Source organism: Pteronotus mesoamericanus, unplaced genomic scaffold (assembly GCF_021234165.1).
Source record: "Pteronotus mesoamericanus isolate MK-2021 breed Mesoamerican mustached bat unplaced genomic scaffold, CSHL_Meso_final scaffold_99, whole genome shotgun sequence".
Lineage (NCBI taxonomy): Eukaryota > Metazoa > Chordata > Mammalia > Chiroptera > Mormoopidae > Pteronotus > Pteronotus mesoamericanus.
This window is the reverse complement of record NW_026555330.1, coordinates 15,679,835-15,695,463: the sequence shown is the minus strand read 5'-3', so window position 1 is coordinate 15,695,463 and position 15,629 is coordinate 15,679,835. Positions and strand designations below refer to the sequence as shown.

The window sequence follows — 15,629 nt, the reverse complement described above, 5'->3', positions numbered from 1 at the left end:
TTATTATTCCATTTGATACTTTAAAAAACGTGGGTCGCTCCGTGCGGACTTGGTTCCCACCCACCGGCGGCCCGGGCCCTGCGGGAGGCGCTGCTCCAGGGCGGGCGTCGGGCAACGTGAACGCCGCGCCCCCGCCTGCGGGCTCCGCTCTTGTCCAAAGGACAGGACGCGGACACTCAGAAATTTACCTTCAAATGACAGTGTTTGATATGGATCTTTAAAAATAATTCTGAAAGCTAAAAGTGCACTTATTTCCCTTCATATTAATGCTGTAAGAACCTTTACATTTGGCAAGAGGCCGAGCACAGAGTTTTCTGATGCACAAGGAGAAATACGAGTTAACCCTTCCCGCCCACCCCCCCCCCCCGTCTGTGAGTGGATCTCCCTGCAAAGCACACGTGCTTGGGGACCACCGGACAGCGGCACCTCAGTCCCCCGACCGGGCTGCACCAGGTGCCACAACGGGGAGGATGAAACAACACAGCATCGTCGCCTCCGTCCCCGCGAATGGAAGACTGAGCTCGGGTCCGAGGGGCGGCTCCGCCCCGCCCCGGTGGAGGGGGAGGTGCAGGTTGGGGGGTCAGGGCTGCTGGCAGCCTCGGGCCTTTCCCGGCTGGTGGACGCCCCGCCCTGCCTCCGCCGTCCTTCTCCCAGGTCTTTTCCCTGAGAAACGACCTTCTCCCGTTTCCCAGGAAGGAAGACGCTGGGTCAGTCCCGTGTTCTTGCCAAATGCTCAGACGACAGCAACTGCCCTTCGGTGTCGGTGGGAAGGCCCTCGGCCGCTTGACCTCGCCTGGGCACCGTCTGCTCTGAGGGCCTCACGTCTGGGCTATTTCATTTCATATTTTAAATGCACAGGAGTCAGGGGGAGGGAAAGGACCGACATGACTGAGGGTGGCAGGTGCGGGAGAACAGGTGTGAGGTTCACAAGGTCTAGGCTCTCCAGCCGCCACCCTGGGGAGTCACATTGTGTTATTGGCCTAAAAGGTTTTCCGGCCACACGCCCTCCAGACAAAGTCCCCGCTGGGGCAGCAGAGGGACAGGGGCAGGGACGGCCCCAGCAGGGGGTACTGGTGGGGAGGAGGGGGGTGGGGGACAAAGGCTGGGGTGGCCCTGGGGGGCTGCACAGGGTTGCCGCTGGCTGAGCTGCGCTGTCACTGGTGAAGAAAGGGGCTTGTCTGTCCCCTGCAGGCAGACGCCCCTCCTTGGGCGGCAGGGGTGGCCTCTCTGTCTCTCCAACTTCTGAGCAACACGTTAAGTAATTGAAATTGATTGATTTCACAAAATGCTCGTATGGAAAAGGCTGGTCTCGCTGGGTGAGCTCTAATTGCATCAAATCGAGACCCGTGTCAGAAGTGACACTTCCAGGAGAGCAACAGACAGGACGAACAGTGACAATTCCCTGGATGTGGGTTTTATAAAGAAGGGACAGACAATGCCAGAACAAGGAAGAAGGAAATTCTCACAGAGCACATTGCCCAACCAGGAAATGAAAGCAGACATTATCTATTTCTCTGGACTTTGGTATTTCCTGGGTTACCCCCAAAGTTAGGTTGGTTTTTTTCTGTAAGATTGTTCTCATAGCACTTAGTTGTCTTTAAAAGCATTCCAAACAATTTTTGTTAGACTGTCCTGTGGCAGATGTCATATCAGCGCGCCTGCACAAAGCTTATCAAAATTGATGACTTTTTGTGTAGCCATTTTCACATTGAAGATGGAAGAAAATATGTGACATTTCCAGCATATTTGTTTTATTGTTTCAAGAAAGGTAAAAACACAATTGCTCCGTGATAAACAGATCTGTGCAGTGTATGGAGAAGGTGCTGTGACTGCTCGGATGTGTCAGAACTGCTTTGTGAACTTTCGGTGGCAGATTTCTCACGGGACGATGCTCCACGGCGGGTGGACCAGTTGAAGGTGACACCAGTCCACTCGAGACAACTGAGAACAAGCAACATTATATCACATGGGAGGCAGCCGACAGACTCAAAATATCCACATCAGTAAAGTTATTGGTAAAAATGAAAAACATTTCCTTTATTTTACAGAAAACGACATACAAATTTTTAGGCCAACCCAGTAAGATGCCTCTCGCTCATTCATTCTCAAGACTCCAATGTTGCAAGTGCAAAAGGCTCTGGAACAAATCAGTGACCCACAGTGACCTCAGCGGGTGATCTGACCACAACCCCCTAACCGGGCAGGTCAGGGTGGGAGTCACACCCAGGCCGATTCTTCCTGAAAAAAAGGTTTTTTCTACCTTCAGCAAACCCCGCTCGCTGTCCACGGGCACCCAGGGTAACCGCTGTTGGAGAGGCCGGTTGTGTCCTCTCCCTCAGACCCGGGGGACTGACCAGCCTACAAGGAACATATGAGATCATTGCTAAGTGTTTGTTGAGTGACTTTACGAGCGTCTGTGATGAAGGTGTCCCAGCTCTGTCCTTGGAAACCCCACGGGCAGGAGGGGAGGCTTCACCATCGGCACCATCAGGCGCAAATGGCCACCTGCCCACACCGCTCCCACGGCCTATGAGTGTTGTATATGTACAAGTGCAGCTGCATTCTCAGAACCACAACAGGGCAGAAGGTCATGTTTACCCTCAGAGAAGAGGCTCCGCCCCCTGAGACCAGGGACTCTGTGAGGTGCCCCTTGTGACAGGGGCGAGGCCTCAGCTCAGCTGCAGCCTGAGCCCCTCAGGGCCCAGGACTCTCCCAGCCCCTCCCTGCCCCTCCCCCACCCCGCTGGGGCTCGCTGTCTGCTGAGGGTCCTGCCTCGTCGGACTGGGCGTCCCCAAGGGGCAGGGCGCTGACCGGGAAGGAAGGTCACAGAGACCCTCTCCAGGCCCAGCAGTGTGTTGTTGACCAACAGGACGTGTCCTCACAGAGCTGTCGTCCATGGTCATGGCCATGGTGAATCCGGAGAGGCCGCCTGTGTCCGCGGTGTGAGCCCCCCCAGGGCGGGCCTGAGCTCACCACAAGGTCCCCCCACATTCCGCGGGGCCCTTGGCACCACCCTCCGGGGGTGCACTCCGGCCGGACACCCCATCCTCGCGGTCCTTCATTTCAATGTGGGGATTGGAGGCCAGGCCTGGGGACACACAAACATGTCTAAAATGTCTACTCCCTGTGCCCGTGACTGGGGGGGACACGAAGGGATCTCTGAGGAGGGGCCCGAGCATCCTCTGGGGGGATGACACCCTCTCCCCCGCTGACGGCTCCGCTGAGCTCAGTGTGCGTCCCAGGCCTCGGTGCCCCCAGCTCCGTGGGGCAAACCCACTCCTGAGGCCCTTGGGCTGGCACCAGGTTTGAGGGGACCCGGGGCAAAACTGTGCGGGTCTGTGGGGGGCCTGAGGTTCAGAGAGAATGTGTCCCCAAGTGTCCTAGTGTGGAAAAGCCACCATATAAAGAGAAACAATGCACCTGCTACAACCAGGCGCATGACGGCCTCGTCGTAGGACCCGCCTCGTTGGAAATAACAGCGGTAGATGCCGTCGTCACGGGCAGTGACGTTGTGAATGACCAGGGCCACCCTCCCCTTGCCAATGTCTTCGCTCACGAAGGTTGTTCGTCCTCGGTACTGCTCCATCTGCTCCTCTGGCCTCTCGCGCTGGCCCTTGTACACCAGCACCGCCTGCGAGAACTGGGACCGGAACCAGCGCACCTCCATGTCCTCGGCACTTCTCTCAGGGGACAGGTGGCACCGGAACTCGGTGTCTTCTCCCACCATGGCCAGGATGGGCTCCGCTGGACCCACGACAGTAAACTGGGCTGTTCAACAAACGGGCAGAGTCAGGCGGAGCCGCAGCGGCCCCGCGTCTAAGGCAGGGAAGGAAGCGGCCATTCCAGGGGACAGACCACGGCTTCCTGGGCTGAGGTCCCTGGGGGCCCGGCTGTGCCTGGTCGGGGCAAGAGGGGCCGAGTGTGTAGCTGCTGAAGCTGCGGGCGCCTCGGGGCAGAACCCAGAGGGGCGGACCTGACCTCTGAGACCCTGGGCGCACAGAGGTTCCTCCTGCGCCCAGGCAGCCCCGTCCCTGAGCGCAGCGGGGCCAGAGCTGTCCACCAGGCGGCCGCCAGCGGGTCCCAGGTGACACTGTGGTCCATGTAACATACACGGAGACAGTGTGGAAATTTGGACCAAAAGGGTGTTGAATGTCTCATTAATCGTTTACATTAATTAAAAGTTTGAATGGTGATATGTTGGTGGTTTGGGACGATCGGAGAGAACTGTGCTGAGTGAAGGAGGAGCGAGGGCAGCGCAGCGAGGAGCGTGGGGTTTCCTTTCTGAGCCGACAGGAGCCGGGCCGGCCGTACCTGAGACCAGCGCAGCGAAGCCGAGGAGGGGGAAGAAGCGCAGCGGGTCCGGCAGGGGGACGCGCAGGGAAGCAGCCGGCTCCATGGCACCAGCGACCAGTCACCGGGCGGGGCGGGGTGGGGGGACCGAGGGCCTGAGGGCACAGACGTGGAGAATCGCAGGCACAGTTGGCACCACGGCCCAGATTTAGGGGAACGTCCCTGTGACCCGGGTGGCTGCCATCAGAGCCCCCACTTGTGTCCTGGGCTCCCCGTCCCTCCCGCGGTGCAGGCGTCTTCCGCAGACGGACTGGAGCACAGTCCACGGAATCAGCCAAGGAACCACGATCCGCCCCGCTCGGCTCGCTTCTGGGGCCAGAGCTCAGGTTGTGCAGTTGTCATCTGACATCCTTCCTCCCGCCCCCTCCTCCAGGCATCGGCTCTGGGACCCCGGGCGAGGTCAGGTGCGGAGCCCCCAGGAAGCCCCTCCCCCAGGGCCCGCCCCGCTCCCCGCACGCGTCGGTCCCCGCCCCCACCCTGCGCGCGGAGCGCAGCGCCCTCCGGTCCCACCTGCCAGAGTTCACTCCGGCGTCTCCTTTCCTCCAGCGACGCTCAGACGACGACTTCCGATTGTCCTTCCCTCAGCAGCCCTTGGGTACAGTCACAACCGGAGACCCAACGGTGCGCAAAGCTGAGAGGAAATTCTCTCTCCCGTCACTGTGTCCGTGAGGCTGGGGACCTGGGACTCTGTGCCTCCTGTGACCAGAGTCTCAGTTCCAGGGACCGTTCGGAGTCCAGGATTGGCCGGCGGCGGGCCAGCCAGCCAATGGCGTCCCGGAGTCGGCTCCGCGCCGGTTGCTAGGCAGAATACGCGGATACTGCCTCTGCGTTAAACGGGCACAACTGCGAGTAAATAGCCTTTTGAGATTATCTGATATTTTAGTTTCCTTTTCTCTTTCCAAAGGCAATGTACTGTTTTATTTATTTATTGTTTGCCCTCTCTTGCGACTCCGTACAGTGGCGTCGTTGCTAACGAATAGGGCAGACGGCTGTTTTGCGTGCCTTGTGGACCTGCGCGTGGGGGCGAGCGGTGGGCAGGGGTTGAGGTGAATAAGCACCCACTTTCCAAAGCCGAGGAGTCTCCTTCAAGGCGCTGGGCGAGGGGGGAGGGGAGGAGATGGGGGCGCGGGGTGGAGCTGGGCAGCGGTGGGGCCGGCAGTAAACAGTAGAGCCAGACAGCAGCTGCAGGGACTTTGGGAGACCCGGTGACTCAGGCAGAGGCTGCGGAGAGAGACACGGGAGGACACGGAGCGACAGGCAGAGCCCCGCCCTTCCCTCGGGAGGGGCGTCTCCGGTGCCCTCAGGACGCGGGCAGCGAGCGAGGCTCCCTCCTCTGCCAGCGGGCGCTCGGGGGGGGGGGGGAGGGTGTCCAGCAGCCCTACGCGCACACACGTGCTCCCCTGCCTCACGGATCCCAGTCGGGCCATTGCCTGCGCTTCTTCTAGAATAACCTTCCCCGAAAACATGACGCTGCAATTAGCTCAGGGGCAACGGCCCCACCAGCAGCCACTCCAGGACCGGGACTCTGTCCCCGTGTCCCTCCCTCCACCTGACCCGTCCCCCCACGTCTGTCCCTGCGAGGACGGCTCCAGACCGTCCCAGCCTGGGGTGTCTCAGCCCTGCTGATGCAGCAGGAGGGCGGCCTGGGTCCTGTCGCTGCAGGAAGCGCAGCTCCGCCCACATGAGAATTAGCAGGACCTGGACCGGTCCCGGGTCCTCCGGAAAGGACCCAGCCTGTGATGCCTTGGCTTCAGCCCAGCGAGAGCCTTGCTTTAAGACAATACACGTGTGTTGTATTAGGTCATGAAATCTGTGGGTATTTCATTACTGCCGCAATACCAAACTAATACTATCGGCATTTTGTGAAAATGTTCCAAGGAGGTAAACCGTGAATCTGTGGTGACTTAACCTTGGGGGCTTAAAATCGAGAAAAAGCTCAGTGGAAGAGTAAAGATTATTGACAAATTTATTTAACAAATGTAACGTGACAACCCCATGCAGAGGGAGGGGACACGTGGTGAACAGTCACAACGGTGATGATGTGGCCTTCGCCCCTGGAGCCCTGGGAAGGGAACCTCAGGGGACCCATGACTCTGCCCAACAGGAACAATCGGCTGCCAAGGGACAGACGAGAGGCAGCGGGAGGGGCAGAGGGCGAGCCTCTCCCAGCAGCACGGAATCCGTGGGCATCGCAGACGGCAGGGATCGGGCCCTGCCTCGGTCTCCGCACTTTCTAAACGTGGCTGCCTCTCGGGGGCATCGTGAGGGACAGTGAGACGCCCAGAGAAGGGGTGTGCAGGAAGGTGAAGATGTGTGACCCGTCAAGCGCTTTGTAGAATGACACCTGCCCCGCGTCACAGTCCAGGAAAACGCCCACTCTCGCAGGCCGCGAACGTTGGTGAGCTGGGTCGGGGGGTCCGTGAGCCCGGTAGTCACTCCCACCAGACCACCCCACTGTCCACAACCCATTCTCGGGGGCCACTTTAATCCAACATTTCTTGTCCACGTTGTCCCTGCACAGCCCAACACGCCACTGTTCCCTGTCCCCACGTCCACCTCCCGGAAATGACTCCCAGACATGAAGCTCTCACAGGGCAGCACACACTCATTCCTGTCAAATCTCTTGGGGGTGTCCGGCCGGTCCTCCCGTGAGTTTGCCCGTTTCAGGCTCCTCTCGCCCTGAGACACACGGAGGGCGGGGTGCGCAGTGTCCGGATCCAGAAGCACGTCCGCTGCAGGGGGTGTCGGGTGGGGTCAGACGAGGTTCCCAGGCCTCCGAGGCCCGGGTCTGGGCAGGAGGCTAAGCCCAGACGGGGGTCACCCCCGCCCAGGACGTGACCCTCAGACAGGCCAGGAGATCCTGGAGGAGCCTCGAGTTAGGTGGCGAAGGGGAGGGTGAGGAGGGTTGGGGTCTCCCATTTCCCTGTTTGCCCCTCACTGTCCCTGCCCAGCTGTGCTGCACAGTCCTGTGGGCTAAAGGGCAGCCCTCACTCTCCCCCCCGAGCTCCATGACGTCCTTTTCTGCACAGTCTCTCTGTCCATAGACACCAGCTACGGAACAGGCTGAGTCTCAAATTCGTATCTGTGGACGGGGTAAGACCCTCGTCTCTAGGGTGGAATGAGACAACTGGCTGGTCAGTTTAGCCCAAGGCCGGGCACAGAGGAAGTGTCTGCTGTGATAACAGACGCCGTGTCCCTCCTGTGCTGGGGCCGGGCTGGGGCTCCGTGTGCTCTGGGGTCCCCCCACCTGTCCCCACCCTCCGGCCCCAGGAGTCGGTCCCCGGGGACAGCATCCCTGGGTCCCGGGCCCCTGGTGACTGCGGGGTGGGGCCACGGCAGGCGCAGGCTGAGGACGGGAAGGAGGAAGGACAGGGGGCGCAGCGCCGGCCCCACGTCCCCAGGGGGACAGTCCCACCCAGCTGCCTCCCCCCAGCAGCCCCTCCCCGAGCCCCAGCGGCCTCCGGGCTCCAGGCGCCCCTCCCCGTCCCCCTGCCCTGGGCCCATGGGTGGTCACGGCGGCCCCTGCTGTGAGCCCTGGGGCCCAGTCGTCCTTGGGGGTTCCCTTAGTGCCACCCAACCTGCGGCTGTGAACACATCCAGCTCATCTCGGTGTCACGGATTCCTTTCCTGTTTTCATGCTGTGACCTTTGACCCACCTCACTATCCTCAGCCAGCACACCCAGGGCTCTAGGTGAGGATTACCCGTGTTCCCTAACTACAGCCGCGAGCACTTTTGTTAGTGACAGGACAGGAGCACCAAGGGCAACACCCAGCTGGTGATCATATCAATTATGAAGGATCGTCCATCAAAAGTCCCCCAGGAGGTATGGCTGGTGCTGCCACCTTCTTTGTCCCTTTTCCCGTCAGTCATCGGCGCCCGGGTTACAGTGTAAGGAAGCGCGGTGACGGGTCTGCTCTCAGGGAACAGTCTGTGCCGGCTGCCGGGCCTCTGTCCTCTCCGACCCGACGGCCTGTGAGTGAGTCGCCCTGTGACACAGTCTGTTACGGTCGGAGGAGTTGCCGGCATCGTGTTTAGGTGCTGAGATGCCTTCTCCTCACCGGGGTCACTACCGTCAGACAAACACCGATTTCAACAGGCCGTCTGCGTCCTGTGGGGGTTCTGACCAATACACAGTCATCGCCTCCTTCAGCCGCTGTCCCAACCCTCCCTGAGCAGGAATTACCACCATCTTCTAAAACAGGGACAAAGGCTCAGAAACACTGAGAAACAAGAGGACACAAGGCGGCAGGAGGGGCGGGAGCCTGGGCAGGTCCCACCCGCGCTCCCCCTGCAGCCCCTCCCTCCAGCCCCGCCCCTCCGGCCTCTCCCTCTCACAGGGTCCTGTGGACCCCGGGGCAGCCGCTGTTCCTGGGCCCTGGGCTCTGGGAGGCTGGTGGGCGCACCTCTGAGATCAGGACCTCAGGTCACCTCCCCCCAGAACTGTCCCAGTGAAGAGTCGGAGAGGAAAGAGGGGGCAAGGCCCTCAGGGTCTGTCCTGGGGACACTGAGGGACCCACTCACCAGGCTGGAAGAGGGCCGTCTTCAACTCTGGAAGGAAGGGGACACAGGCAAGGAAAGGTCATCATTTCTGTCCCCCCCCATCCTCACTGAGCCTCTCCCCCCTCCTGTCCTCCGTCCCCTCCCCCATCCCGGTCCCTCGTCCCCAGCCCTGCGGGTCAGGCTGAAACCTCTCTCGGGGCTGGGCCTCCCCCCTTCACGCTGGGGCCGCGGGTGACATGACCAGGCTTTGCCCCGGGGAGGGCGTGCGTGTCAGCAGGGGAGGGGACGCTGCACCTGGAAGGTCCCCTCTGAGTGTCCAGAAAGGCGGGGGTGGCTCATCCACAGACCAGGAGCCCCTGAGCTGGAGGTGACCCTTCCTCCCCCAGCAGAGAGAGGGGTCAACGCTCTTCACACAGGAGCCAGGACACCAGCGTCAGACTCACCTGCGTAGGCCTAAGACTGCTCATCACCTGTAAGGGAGACAGAGAGTCACCTGGATGTCACTTCTCAGTATGTTCCTATCCCCCCCTTTTGCACCATGTGACCTTCCCGTGAGTCCCCCACCCCTCCCACCTCTCCCTCTGCCTGTTCCCTCCTGGGCCCTCCTCCCCCTTCCACCGCTGCCGCTCAGGGACCCGCCGGTGCCCTGCATGGGCCGTCGCCGCTGTCACCCGCACGTCTGCTCTGTAGGAGTCTGTGCATCAGTCACCTCTTCTCCCAGGTGTTTGTTTCCAAAGTTTCAGCTACCTTTCATTAACCAGCGTGGGAAAGTATAAAATGGAAAACTCCGGAAATAAACAATTCAGAAGTTTTAAATCGCACATCATTCTGAGACGTGTTCTCACGCTGTGGGCTCTGACCTGCCCCCTCACGAATCTTCCCTTAGTCCGGCTCGTCCATCCAGCAGACGCCCCCCACACCCCTTAGAAACTGAGGAGCGTCTCTGTGACAGATGGACGGTCACAGCGTCACAGCGCTGGTGGTCAACTCACACTGAATTTACTTAATAATGGTTGCAAAGCACAAGAACAGTGAGGTGCAGTGCAGGTTTGCCAACGAGAAGCCGTCTTTACATGAAAAGGAAAAAACCTCTTTTGTACAGGGTTCGGGACTATCCGAGGTCAGACATCCACTCGGGGACTCGAACCGGGACCTCCTTGGACAAGGGGCCACCACCTTACTCCGGGGCCGGGTTGTACCTGGGCGTGGGCTCCCCTGGGCACACGTGTGTGCACCTGAGAGTGGGAACCCATCCCCCTCCACCTGCGTTATTTCCTGCCTATTCCGGGAACAGTTGGGCAACTTAATGAGAAAAGTTCATAGACTTTTTTTTCAGCAGTGACGATAAATCTGTGATAACTAACAGTGGCCACTCCTCTTTTTAAGAGGCCTTTTTCTCTCTCTTTCTGGTTTTCTTCTCACTGTACCACAGATTTCCTAAAGCACCTGGGAGCGAGGGACTCACATGCTGAGTCACCTCCCCGCCCCTCTCCTTTCCCGGGTTCGGGGGTTCCTTGTACGAGCGCCGCCTGGTGGAGGGAGGCCGCAGCCCCTTCCCCACCGAGAATGACCCCTGCTTGGTCCCCCATCAGCACCCTCCTTTCTTCCCCTGGGCGCTTAGGGGCGAGGGAAGGGGCTGCAATATCCGCGCAGAGGGGCTGGGATGCGGGTCTGGGCACTCACGTGGTTGGGATCGGGTCTTTCTCCACCCTGCAGGGAACAACGGGAGGAGTCAGTGACAGGTGCCACTAAGGACACCAGGAGATGCAGGGCTCGTGATTGGGACTTACAGATTTGTTTCTGCAGGTTCTCTGGAAAAAAGCAGAAAAAAAATCATGTCCTGTCAGGGGGATGGAGGGGAGGATCCCTGTCGGGGGTGCGGGCTGGGGCGGCTAGGTGGCGCCCTCCTGCAGCGGGGCCTCACCTTTAGCGCTTCGCTCCTGCTGCATCTCGACCAGCGCTGCTTCTTTCTCCGCCAGCGCTGCTTCTTTCTCCGCCAGCGCTGCTTCTTTCTCCGCCAGCGCTGCTTCTTTCTCCGCCCGCGCTGCTTCTTTCTCCTCCAGCGCTGCTTCCTTCTCCGCCACAGCTTCTTCTTTCTCCGCCACAGCTGCTTCTTTCTCCGCCCGCGCTGCTTCTTTCTCCTCCAGCGCTGCTTCCTTCTCAGCCACAGCTGCTTCTTTCTCCGCCACAGCTGCTTCTTTCTCCGCCACAGCTGCTTCTTTCTCCGCCCGTGCTGCTTCTTTCTCCTCCAGCGCTGCTTCCTTCTCCGCCACAGCTTCTTCTTTCTCCGCCACAGCTGCTTCTTTCTCCGCCACAGCTGCTTCTTTCTCCGCCCGCGCTGCTTCTTTCTCCTCCAGCGCTGCTTCTTTCTCCGCCAGCGCTGCTTCTTTCTCCGCCACAGCTGCTTCTTTCTCCGCCACAGCTGCTGCTTTCTCCGCCTGCGCTGCTTCTTTCTCCTTCTGAGATGCTTCTTTCTCAGCCACAGCTTCTTCTTTCTCCACCCGCGCTGCTTCTTTCTCCGCCACAGCTTCTTCTTTCTCCACCCGCGCTGCTTCTTTCTCCGCCACAGCTTCTTCTTTCTCCGCCACAGCTGCTTCTTTTTCCGCCTGCGCTGCTTCTTTCTCCGCCAGAGCTGCTTCTTTCTCCAACTGTGCTGCTTCTTTCTCCGCCACAGCTGCTTCTTTCTCCGCCACAGCTGCTTCTTTCTCCGCCAGTGCTGCTTCTTTATCCTCCACAGCTGCTGCTTTCTCCGCCTGCGCTGCTTCTTTTTCCTTCTGAGATGCTTCTTTCTCTGCTCGCTCCTGCTCCTTCTCCTGGGACAGGGTCTTGATCTTCTTCTTCCATTTGCCCAGCAAGAGCATGGTCACCACCAGGAGCAAGACCAGGAGCACCCCCAGCAGCGACGTGGTCAACAGGAAGCATATCCTCCAGGGCAGCGTGTCCCAGAAGTAGGGGCCTGCGAAGGGTGAGCCTCAGCTGCTCGCTAGGCGGGCCCTGGGGTGTCTCAGGACTGAAAATGATCGTTCTTTCCCTAGGTGCCCGGAACAGTTACTGTCATATAATAAGTGCTATCTTCTTAAAACAACTGCCTCTCACATGGGAATCGTTTGAATATCGAAAAACGTATATACAAAAGTCACCGAAGTCTCCCCTCCTCTGCCCTCCCCCACTGATTAGCCTCCCCTGACCCAGCCTCACCTGGTGATCAAGAACGTGAACTCTGCGGCTGCAGGGCCTGGGTTCACGTGACCCGTCTTCCGCCTGAGCAGCTCTGGGCCCCTGAACTAACCACTGAGCCATCTGCTCCTGGCTCCCTGATCTGGAAAAGGACTGCCAATGCTTCTAAGGTGCCTGACGCACAGCGAGTGCCATGTAAGACTCAGTAAATTAAAATATATAGCAATTCTTATATATTTTACTTCACACCACACACAGCGCTGCATACAAGCTGGTCTGTGTGTTGTTTTCTCTGGTCACCGCGTGTCTGGCGACCTTCCCCCGTCGGCACAGGGAGCAGGTCTCGACCCTCTCTCAGGGCAGCGCCCGCCGCACACACGCTCCCGGGGGTGGGCACCCGCACAGCCTCCGACCCTTTGTGACTATAATTAATGGTACAGGAGATAGCCCTTTACGTGGGTCATTACACACAAACCTATGTGTCAGACGCCCAGAAGTGGGGTTTTGGACAAATAAATATGTAGCTTGTGTAAAGATTGCTGTATTAACTCAATGGAAGTGGTGCCAATTGGCACCAAAACAAACAACCCAAACCAAACCCAAATTCTATCAAAAAACATCTAAGCGCGACCGCCTACCCACGATCCTGCCCTCAGAACATGCTATCAGCCACCTCATCTTCTGTGGCCAAACTCACAGGAGAAAACCCTGCCCCTGCTCTGCGGGTGGGACACCCTTTGAGAGCTCTTGCCTGTTCTCTGAATGGATAATTTCAGCTCTTCGCTCAATTTTCTTTAGCCCGTTTTAGGTTTTAACGAGATTGTCCTTTTTCTCATCTTTCAGTTGTACATATGTTTTCCCATTTTATGTTGTCTTTGCAGACTTAGACCCCTGTCCCCCAGTCCCCTATGCCTGCCACCGCCTGGGGCACCAGGAAACGCTCAGAAGGCGTCTCTGGCAGAAACAGCTTCATGGGGACGGGCACCAGGTCCCTGCTCTGTGCCTTCCTTTCCCGCAAGGACCCAGGTTGGCAGAAGACACCGCGCCTCCCCAGCGGCCACCGCGAGCCCACGTCCGCGGGCAGGGCGCTCACCTGCGATGGAGACCCGGGCTGACTTTTCCTGGCCCAGCAGCGGGTTTCTGAAGACACAGGAGACCCCCTGCTCAGAGCGGCCTTCCAGGACCACAAACGCTGTGGCCTCGTAAAGGCCCTGGGGGTCCGCGGCCGCAGGCGCCACCTCCGCGGGCAGGCTCCGTCCGCTGGCGTCCCTCCACTCGATGACGGGCCGCGGGAACCAGCCGGCAGACGTGCACCCCACACGGATGCCTCCGGCCTCGAGGCCCCGCAGTTCCACGTGGGGCTCAGAGCCCAGCGCTGGGAGGGAAGCGGGAGCCTGAGCCGTGGGGGCCCCTGTGCCGGGAGGGTCCGCGGCACTGACGGGGCAGCGCACACGGGACGGGCCGGCAGGGTGTCGCCCGGAGCCGCTGGAGCGTGTGCTGCGCAGGCGGGGCTGACCCACCCTGTGACCCCTGCCGGACCGTCCCGGCCCCGCGGTCAGGGTCCAGCTGCACCTGGGCCAGAGCGGACCCTGCTTCCCGGAAACCCTGAGACACGGGGCTCCCTCCCCCACGGCCCAGACCCGCCGGCTCCTGGAGCTGCCCCTCGCCCACGCTGGGCTCGGGAGGGGGTGGTTCCCCCTTATCTACACGGGTCTCACCCCAGAGCCCCGTCCACCCTGCGTGTCCTGTGCAAGCCTTTGCCCCACCATGAGGGGCGAGTGATAGGCTCCTTCTCTTGCCACCGCCCACATTGTTCTATGCGGTCCTATCTTTAAGCACATGATGTAATAAAGGCGAGACTTCTCAGCCTCTTTTTTGGGTCTCTTGACTCAGGGATGTTTCTATAAGGCGGTGCAGGAAGGAGAAAATGTTCCACAGGAGACCGGACGCAGGGCCAGGAAGAATGGAGCCGTTACCGCCTGTCCCTAAGGAGTAATTCCAAGAGGAGGTCCCAGGAGGCATTTTGAGGACCTGAAAGGACAGGCGCCTGCAGGGAGGGCTCTCTCAAGAGGAGCCACGGTCTCCAGGAAGGGACAGAGTCTGGCTGAGGAGGCCCTGCGGGGACAAGCAACGACCCCCACCTTCCACCCCCTGCCGGGCTCCCCAGGGAACAACCAGCCAGCAGCCCCCGGGCAGGGCTGTGTCCAGAGGGAGTGAGCGCAGCTCCGGCCCCTGCCCGTGAGCACCGTCCTGGAGCAGCGGCCTGGGACTCGGGTGCTTTGTCGCTGGGACGGGTCAGGACAAAGCCAGGGCCTCGCAGCAGCCGGGTCCGCGCACAGAGGGACGCGGACCGTGTGCAGACACAGCAGGGACCGCCCTCCCTGTCCTGCCTGAGGGTGACCAGCGACACCCGCACCAGCCTGACAGCACCCGATCCGGAGCAGAGCCCTGCTCCCATGTCCCCCCGAGTCCCCGACAGCCCAGAGGTCACACCACATCCTCCCTGACACCCCGACGCTGGAACGCCCACGGTCTCCTCACGAGCGCGACCCCCGTCACGGCCACAAGGACACGCCCAGCTTGTGCACCCGCACGTGTGTTCCTGGGCCTGTGGTTGGCGGACGAGGGCTCCACAGGGGTCGTCCCCGCAGCTCAGCCTCCGGGACCCACAGCAGCGGGCACCTGGGGGCCCACGGCCACCGTCTGGAATGTGCTGAACCCACACACCGATGTGCCCCCCACTGCAGGGGATGCCTTCTTCCTCCCTGTCCCCACCTTCCTGCTGAGTCCTGGGGGGAGGCAGGAGGGGCTTTTAGACCTGATGCGGGAGGGGCTTTTCCTGGGGGACAACCTGGGTCTGTCATGGGTCTCAGAGAAGTAGCGTTGGAGGCAGGGGACACAGTTGCTGGTGAGGAGCTGAACCTGCTCTTAGTGGGCTTGCTGCTACTCCCCCCACCCCACGGAATAGAGCTCAGAGCAAACCTGAGGCTCACCTGCCACTTGCAGCTCCACCTCGGCATTTGCAGAGAAATCTCCATCTTGGAAATAACACCGATAGGTTCCATTGTCAGAGGCTCTGACCTCGCGAATCAAGAGAACAGCCTTCCCCTCAGTGATATTTTCTTTCAACATCGAAGTCCTCCCTTGATACTCTGCGGCCGGCGTGTCTTCCTGCCCACGCGCGTACGTGAGCACCGCCTGCCTGAGGCTGCGTGGCACCCACCTCAGCTCCATGGTCTCCGCGCTCATCCCCGGGGACAGCTTACAGGGCAGCTTGGCGTCCTCACCCACCTTGACCAGGATGGGCTCAGGGGGTCCAACCACAGTAAACTGAGCTGGTCGTGAGAAGGGGGGGCCCCGTCAGAGGAGCTGGGGCCAGAGGGCCGGGGTGTGTCCGAGGCAGGGAGGGCGAGGGGAGGGACCCCTGGACAGGAAGCCGGTCCTGACACAGCGGCCGCCTGGACGGGCCTCGCAGGGATGGGGGAGTCCAGGGTCTGCCGGGCCCGAAGGGAAACGCTTCAGGCGCATGAACGCAGAGCCGGTCCTACCTGCTGAGCAGGGGCTGAGCAGCTGGACCAGGGCGAGGCAGACGGGGAGGGCG

General features: G+C 60.4%; 1 protein-coding gene and 1 pseudogene across 1 annotated transcript; both read right to left on the bottom strand.

Moving 5' to 3' along the window:
- Positions 1-2,166: 2,166 nt before the first annotated feature.
- LOC129063859 (butyrophilin subfamily 2 member A2-like) lies at positions 2,167-4,396 on the bottom strand (annotated as a pseudogene).
- A 608-nt stretch (positions 4,397-5,004) lies between these two features.
- Positions 5,005-15,622, bottom strand: LOC129063858 (butyrophilin subfamily 3 member A2-like; the record flags this gene model as incomplete). Its single annotated transcript, XM_054564946.1, has 11 exons — positions 5,005-5,148; positions 5,413-5,571; positions 6,901-7,029; positions 9,295-9,321; positions 10,535-10,662; positions 10,776-10,859; positions 11,501-11,525; positions 11,719-11,807; positions 13,122-13,403; positions 15,022-15,363; positions 15,577-15,622. Coding segments are annotated over 11 exons (1,455 nt in total), but the record flags the coding sequence as incomplete, so codon positions are not given.
- Between the last annotated feature and the right edge of the window lie 7 nt (positions 15,623-15,629).